Source organism: Scomber scombrus, chromosome 18 (genome assembly GCF_963691925.1).
Source record: "Scomber scombrus chromosome 18, fScoSco1.1, whole genome shotgun sequence".
Taxonomy (NCBI): domain Eukaryota; kingdom Metazoa; phylum Chordata; class Actinopteri; order Scombriformes; family Scombridae; genus Scomber; species Scomber scombrus.
The window spans coordinates 1119025-1127028 of record NC_084987.1 but is presented as its reverse complement, the minus strand read 5'-3'; the positions used below and the strand labels follow the sequence as shown (position 1 = coordinate 1127028).

The 8004-nt window shown below is 42.2% G+C and overlaps 1 protein-coding gene across 1 annotated transcript; it reads left to right on the top strand.

The window, feature by feature from the left end:
* Positions 1-813: 813 nt before the first annotated feature.
* LOC133999040 (nucleoside diphosphate kinase A-like) lies at positions 814-7606 on the top strand. Its single transcript, XM_062438155.1, has 5 exons — positions 814-873; positions 3814-3946; positions 4929-5030; positions 6526-6638; positions 7344-7606. The coding sequence occupies exons 2-5, from the start codon at positions 3830-3832 to the stop codon at positions 7459-7461; spliced, it is 450 nt and encodes a 149-aa protein (XP_062294139.1). The 5' UTR covers positions 814-873; positions 3814-3829; the 3' UTR covers positions 7462-7606.
* The last annotated feature ends 398 nt before the right edge of the window (positions 7607-8004 follow it).

Here is an 8004-nt window from a genome sequence, read left to right as displayed (position 1 = left end):
CCAGACCGGGTCACTTTTGCACAAACAGGAGGGTTAATAATTGTTGGTTTTTTGTTGTACTTTTATTTCCATCATGCCTAACTTTTCATCACAACTTCAGAAAAGAGGTCAACTACAAATCCCAGCATGCATTGCTTCTGTTAAATGTTGAATCTTTGCAAAAACTAGTTGGATTTTGTGACTTTTGGAGCTCAGCAGCTGTGATGTACTGAACTGTTCTCCATGGCAACAGACACAGAGGCTCATGGGTATTTTACTATTTAGGGAAATACAACAAACTACACATGTCACTTCTGAAAAGGAAGTTTTCAAAAGCAATGAAATTTATGGAAAGTGAAAAATTTGTGAAAAGACGTATCTTCACTTTTCAGTCGTGTCTTACTTTAAATTATCCAAGATCACTCTCAAGGTCTAAAACTCACAAGCATGCACACAAGCAAGCAAGCACGCACGCACGCACGCACGCACGCACGCACGCACGCACGCACGCACGCACGCACGCACGCACGCACGCACGCACACACACACACACACACACACACACACACACACACACACACACACACACACACACACACACACACACACACACACACACACACACACACACACACACACACACACACACAGGAGGACTGATCTGATCCATCAACACAGATTCATACAGGCATCCTTTACGCACGCACACATGCCACCACCCCCCCACCCAACAATGCACACACACACACATTTTTGCCCCCCCCCATGCCCCACCCCCTGCTCCGCCCCCCCACAGTGAACCCTTTAAATAGAGCTCCTCTTTGGCTCTTCGACCTCCGTGATTGCATCCCTGCAGCTGGTCTTCACAAGTTCTCCTCAACTCCCAAAACCAAGGTAGATATCCACACGCACACGCACACACACACACACACACAAAGTCTAATTTTCACTGCTCTTATCACTTATTTATTATTTAATAATTAAACACACCGTTAGCCACTACAGCGTGTGTGTGTGTGTGTGTATGTGTGTGTGTGTGTGTGTCGTCCTGCAGCAGCTCATGTGCTTCTGCTGCATTGACATGCTGGACGTCTGCAGACAGCTGCAGGCAGACGGTCTGTGTGCAGACCCACCTCTACTCTGCCTCTGATTGGCTCTGCCTCTGATATTTTTACCCTAACCCAACCAGCTCACTCCCCATGCCTAAACCTAACCAATCAGTTTGCCTCGCTGGACTGCAAGGCATACTGGGTCTGCATGCCCGACAAAGGCATTTAATCGGTCACATGATCAAACCCTAAACGTTCATTTTACCCCAAAAACTGAATGTTTGCAGTCACAGTGAAGCAAATGAAAGCTGCAGTTTTACAGGCAACAGAAAGATGTTAAAGTCCTCACCCTTTATAAACCTACACACTAGATTCAGCAGGAGGTGTTGAAGGTTTTGTGAACGAGAAACAAAAGATTCGTATTTGTTGGAAAGTTTGAAAAGTTCCACCTGAACTCTGAGAAACTGAAAATCTGAGTTCAGCTTCAAAGCAGAAGACTGACAAACGTCACACAACAAGTGAGAAGAGAAAGTGTTTGGTTTGTGTTGTTGGACTTGTCTACAGAAAAAGGGGAAAGCATGTTAAAGGGTTTTAAATCTGATATATCAGTTTATGGCAGAGGTTGTTTCCATGGTTCTGTCTTTGCTCTGTGATATAAAAATGAAACCAGGTTAGGAGTCTACGTGGTCACAGAATCTGTATCTTAAACATCGACTTACTGCCAAAATCACACTGTTACTTATTGTGAGAGAAGGTGCAGGAACGTTTGGCCCTGGTTGGTGAATGCCATGTGCTTCAAAACAGCTGCTTTGAGCCTCCCACTCCCAGATCAGTCCTGATTGGTCGCCTCCCTGCTGAAGGACACTTTGTACATTTTCAGGACCATTTATGTCTGTTTGATGGTAATTTCCCAATGTTTCCTGTCACTGATATCGTTCATTTAGATAACGCAACCAAACACTGAAATGCAACCAAGGTGATTATTTGTCATTCACGTTGACAACAATCTAAATGTATTTAAGTCTTAATGATTCAGATATTATAAAGATAGATTTAACCTCCTGCAACCCTGCGTCCTCACATGAGGACATTATATTACTTATACTTCATTCTGCTGAACTTTGACCTGTTGTCCTCATTCGTACATGCATTTTAGTGCCACCTAGTGGTAACAAAAGTACATTACAGTGTAAAAATCAGTGCCAAAAAAGTCAAACAAAGGCCGCTCCTCAGTCAAAAAGTGGACCAGGTAAAAAACCCAATCAACTTTTATGCTTGACACTTATTTATTTATGCTTTTGTACATTTGTAGGTTGATATGTTTTACAAATTTGACACATTTTTTGCAATAGTAGCAAACTACAACACTGCTAATTCGTGCAAAAGGAAGTTGTTAATGTAAGGAAATAAATAGTAAATAGTAATTTTGTTATACAGTTAAATAAACGAGAGATTAAAAATGCAGAACAAACAAAAGCTCGGGTCTCAGGAGGTTAAAGATATAAAGTAAGATTTTGACGTTCCCTGAGTTTTAGAGGAAGCTTTGGCCTGATGGCGTCAAATTCATCAAACTCCTCATTCCTCCTGATGAATGGGTGAAAATGAATATGCACAATGAATATGATAAACGTGAGGTCAGTATTCATGCAGATGCAGCAAAGTCTGTTAAACCAGCAGAACCTAACTCCTGATAGCTGACCCTTAATACTAATTATACATTCAGAAGCGTTTCCAGGTGTATAAAGGTATCAGCTGTGACCATTTTCTGACCCTGGACTCGTCTGTTTCCAGCAGCGCTCGGACATTTTTACGCTTTCTCAGCCCGAGCTCCTGCCAGCGCCACCTGCTCCTATCAGCTGCACATGCACAGCCACCGACAGGCGGTAAAATTAGAAAGCGTGGCAGCCGAGCATTCCTGAAGCTTTGTCCAAAAACGATGGCATCAGCTTTCTGGTGGATAGTTTCCGAGCTGAGAGAAGAAGAAGAAAACGTAGTCCAAACTCTGCGGTAGTTTTTTGATTTCACAGCACAATAAACTCCAGCTTCATAGTTTCTCTAATTAGGAGTAATTCAATACTGTCTGCTTAATGGAAACATGTCACACATTTTCAACATGAGGTCGGAGCAGAAATCTTCTTCTCTTCTTCTGAAACTTCTTCTGTAATCTCATCTTTCAGCTCTTCTTCTTCTTCTTCTTCTTCTTCTTCTTCTTCTTCTACTAACACATCTCCTGCCTGTGCTCAGTGTTCATTCACTCCCCTTCAGGACTGGGTTGAATGTTTGGATCTGGAGAATATAATGAATTCAGTTTCTCCTGTTGTAGAAGTGCTCGTATAGTACTGTACAGTATAGTAGAGCATTGTCTGCATAAAGACCAGTGATGGGAATAACGGCGTTCTAAATAAACAGCGTTACTTTTTTTAGTAACAAGTAATCAAATTAATTACTGTTTCCCCCGTTACCTCTCTCTCTCTCTCTCTCAAAGAGTGGCTGCACTTAGGGACATAACCAAATACACAGTAGGACGCAAATGAGACACAATCAATCTTTTATAATTGGACAAAGAAGAGACAATCTGATTTATATCAATGCTGAATGGGATGCGACCCAACATGGATCCCTACATTCACACACACTGATGAATCTATAAATGTGGACTAAAACCAGACTGGTACTCTGACAGGAATGCCTTCAACTTGGTTATTTTTCGATTGTAGTAAAACACAAAAACTTGAACTTTAAACAACAAACCGTTTTTCTTCTTCTTTGGTGTTGTTTTCCGCAGCCTTCTTTGAGCAGACATGGAGCGTACCTTCATTGCCGTGAAGCCCGATGGCGTCATGAGAGGCCTGTGTGGTGAGATCATCAAGCGTTTCGAGACCAGAGGCTTCAGGCTGGTTGCTGCCAAATTCATGCAGGTAACCATGACGACATCAGGGACTAAGTATACGATGCAATGACATAGTTTAGCTGTAAAAAAAAGGGAATATACAGCAGGTAGATAGATTTAGATATATTAGATATTTATAGATAGATAGATAGATAGATGGATGGATGGATGGATGGATGGATGGATAGATGGATAGATTGATTGATTGATTGATAGATTGATAGATTGATAGATAGATAGATCACCCAATTCTGTGTTACACCTTATTGGCCAACTTCTTTCCAACCTAGTACCACAGGTTTTACACATATCTTTAAATTAACCTTTGTGTCGTCCTTCCGGGTGAAATTGACCCCGTCTGTTTTGACTGTTCCTCCCTTCCTTCCTTCCTTCAGTCTGTCCACCCTCCCTCCCTCCTTCTCTCTTTCTTTCCTCTCTTTCCTGCCTTCCTTCTTTCCTTCCTCCATCCTTCTTTCCTTCCTTCCTCCCTTCCTCTTTTCCTTTCTCCCTCTCTCCCTCCCTCCCTCCTACCTTCCTTCTTTCCTTCCCTCCTTCCTTCCTCCCTCCTTTCCTTCCTTCTTCCTTCCTTCCTTCCTCCCTTCCTTCCTTCCTTCCTCCATCCTTTCCTTCCTTCCTTCCTCCCTCCCTCCTTCTCTGTTTCCTTCCTCCCTTCCTACCTTCCATCCTACGTCCCCTCCTTCCTTCCTTCCTTCCTTCCTTCCCCTCATTCCTTCCTTCCTCCCCCCTCCCTTCCTTGACTTGAGGACACCAGGAGGGTTAAATTCAAAATAAAGTAAAGTTTTAGCAGATACAAACTTAAATTACAACTGAAACATGAGTTTTCAGAATTAGAAAGGTTTTATCTGATCAGGAAAAGCTCATTTATAATGTGATGGCATGTTTTATATTATATATTTAGAGTACAGCATTATCGAGAACTATACTGTCAGATGTGAAAACTTAATACATCTCAGTGTCTTTGTGTTATAAATATGTGATAATGTGTGCAGGCCTCCGAGGACCACATGAAGAACCACTACCTGGACCTGAAGGACATGCCCTTCTACGCTGGTCTCTGCAAATACATGTCCTCTGGACCGATCCTCGCCATGGTAACATACTCTCACATTAACACGCTTGTCTTCCTATAGTGCACCAAACCCAGAACCTTCATCTTAAAAAAGTTTAATGTTCAAAAACTGAAGAAAAGGCTGAAACGTCCCCACAACGCTGGTTAGACTAACACAGTGATACATGCAGGCGGTTTTGTGGTTACACCATTTGACATTTGCAAGAGCATTCAGTCTTACTTTTGGTTAAAAAAAATGGTGCAAATGTCATTTCAAATGATATAAAACCAACAAAAATGCTAAATGTACATTTTACCAACCCTAATGCCCTTATTTGTTACTGACTGATGATGTCTTTCTAGCAGCTCGTAATAATGAACGTGAGTCACGGCATCGATATAAAACACACAATACGTCATTTCTGAAATTACACATTTACGCCATAGACTGTATATAAAATGGACGTAACATCCATGACGTCACCCATTGGTTTGTGGACTGCTGCTCGGAGGCCAATAGTATCGGATCTGAGCAGAGCCATCTTGAAAATTTCCGGTGCATGCTGGGAAAAATAAAAACAGGGATTCTACTTATATGGGCATCAGGAGGAGCATGAGGCGCCCTCCTGAACCTGTGAACCAATCAACCTGTCAATCACCACATAGCCACGCCCTAATGCATACCCTGCTTTATCTTCACATATAAAATCAGGGAGGCCAAAATGTCCCAAATGAACATCATACTGCATTGAAGAAGGCTTTAAACTAGCGATTGAGACCATAAACACATTTTGAAAACGTTTACTGAGGTTAGAAATCAAGTGAGAAGTTGGTGAATTCTCCATTGACTTGTATAGAGACGGAAGTCCTTTTGACACCAAAACGGTCGCCCCCTGGTGGCCTTTTGATAGAATGCAGTTTTAAGTTACTTCCGCGTTGGCCTCATTTCAGAGGACCGGAACTCCCCGCCTGATTTACGCCCATTTCTTCTCTTGGTTATGACTCATATGCACATATATATTTTCCTCAAATTACATTCATTTTAACCCGCTGGCACAATGCCTTAATATTTCCCATCAGGAGACGCTGAATACACACACACACACACACACACACTCACCCTCATCTCTGTCTTTCCTCTCATGCCAGTCAAATATCTTTCTATCTGTCTTTCCATTTCATCATCTCTCTCTCTGCGTGTTACTGTCTAATCCAGCTGTCATCACGTTGTCTTCACGCCCTTTTGTTTTCAAGGTCTGTCTCCTTTTATGGAGCGAGCACACACACACACACACACACACACACACACACACACACACACACACACACACACACACACACACACACACACACACACACACACACACACACACACACACACACACACACACACACACACACACACACACACGACCTCTCACAGGACAGTCAGATAATAAAAACGTATTCCAAAAACTATTAAAAACCCATCAATGCTCCTGCTGCCAGAAATATATTCACTAGAGCTCTAATTAGGATTGTGTGTGTGTGTGTTTCAGGTGTGGGAGGGGCAGAGCATTGTGAAGCTGGCCAGGATGATGCTGGGTGAGACCAACCCCGCTGACTCCAAACCCGGCAGCATCCGTGGAGACCTGTGCGTCAACATCGGCAGGTGAGGAAACAGGGTTTTTTTTTTTTTTTTTTAATAAACTGCATAACAATATACAACATATAGCTTATACAGACAGACAGACGGGTGATAAATGAAAGACTAAATCTGACTAAAATCAGAATTCTGACTCAGTAAAATATTAATTTTGACCTTGTAAGTTAATCAAAATAACTTCAGATAACTCACAAAAGTGATTTGAGGAAGCAAAATATAAATCATAAAATACTAAATCAGTAATCTTAACTTTTAACCTTCGTGTCGTCCTCCCGGGTCAAATTGACTCCGTCTGTTTTGACTGTTCCTTCTTTCCTTCCTTCCTCCCTCCTTCTCGCTTTCTTTCCTTCCTATCTCTTTCTTCCCTTCCTTCTTCCCTCCCTCCTTCCTCTTTTCCTTTCTCCCTCCCTCCCTAATTTCCTTCTTTCCTTTCCTCCCTTCCTCTCTCCTTTCTTCCATTCCTTCCTCCCTCCTTCCTCTTTTCCTTCCTTCCTTTCCTCCCTGCCTCCTTCTCTCTTCCTTTCCTCCCTCCCTCCCTCCCTCCCTCCCTCATTCTTTTTCTTTCCTTCCTCTCTTTCTTCCCTTCCTTCTGTCCTTCCTTCCTTCCTTCTTCCTCCCTTCCTTCTTTACTCGAGGACAACAGGAGGGTGAATAATACAGAGTCATTTTATAGTGGTTGGTTTTGCGGCTCACCTGTGTGTGTTCTCTCAGGAACATCATCCACGGCAGCGACACACTGGAGAACGCCAAGAGAGAGGTTGACCTGTGGTTCAAAGGGGAGGAGTTGGTCAGCTACACTCCCTGCGCCCAGCCATGGCTGTACGAGTAAACTGGCCAATCACAAACCAGTTTACCAATCACAACCCCCCCCCCACTGACCTGATCACACCCAACCTTCACCACAGTCGATCCTCTGACTTCGGACAATCAACAACATGTAGCACTTCTCAATAAAGTCTCATGTTAACAAACTGTCTCTGCCTCCAATCATATTTTTAGACTTTTTTTAAGGAGCATGTTAGAAGCAAAACTATATGAAATGCAACAAAATTGAAAAGGTGCAGTCCTCCTCTGGTACTATATAAAAAGATTATAAAACATATAAACATAAAATAAATAAGGAGAGAAACAAAACAACAACAACAACAACAAAACATTAGCATAAAACAACATCCGCAACCTTAAAATAAAATGAATCATTCCAGTCTTATTATTATTATTGCACTTGTGTTTCAATTAATGTATGTATTGCACATTTGTATGTATACCAACAGTCAAGCAGTATTTAGTACGATTATGGCTCTTGCATAGAAGCTGTTTCTTAGTCTATTTGTTCTTGCTTTTAATGTTCTGTAACGTCTTCCAGAGGGTA

Bases quoted from the DNA above. Each gene is read 5' to 3' on its own strand.
- LOC133999040 (XM_062438155.1), top strand. From the start codon at position 3,830: ATGGAGCGTACCTTCATTGCCGTGAAGCCCGATGGCGTCATGAGAGGC. The intron at 3,947-4,928 runs GTAACCATGACG...TAATGTGTGCAG, and splicing joins TTGCTGCCAAATTCATGCAG to GCCTCCGAGGACCACATGAA. The intron at 5,031-6,525 runs GTAACATACTCT...TGTGTGTTTCAG, and splicing joins CTGGACCGATCCTCGCCATG to GTGTGGGAGGGGCAGAGCAT.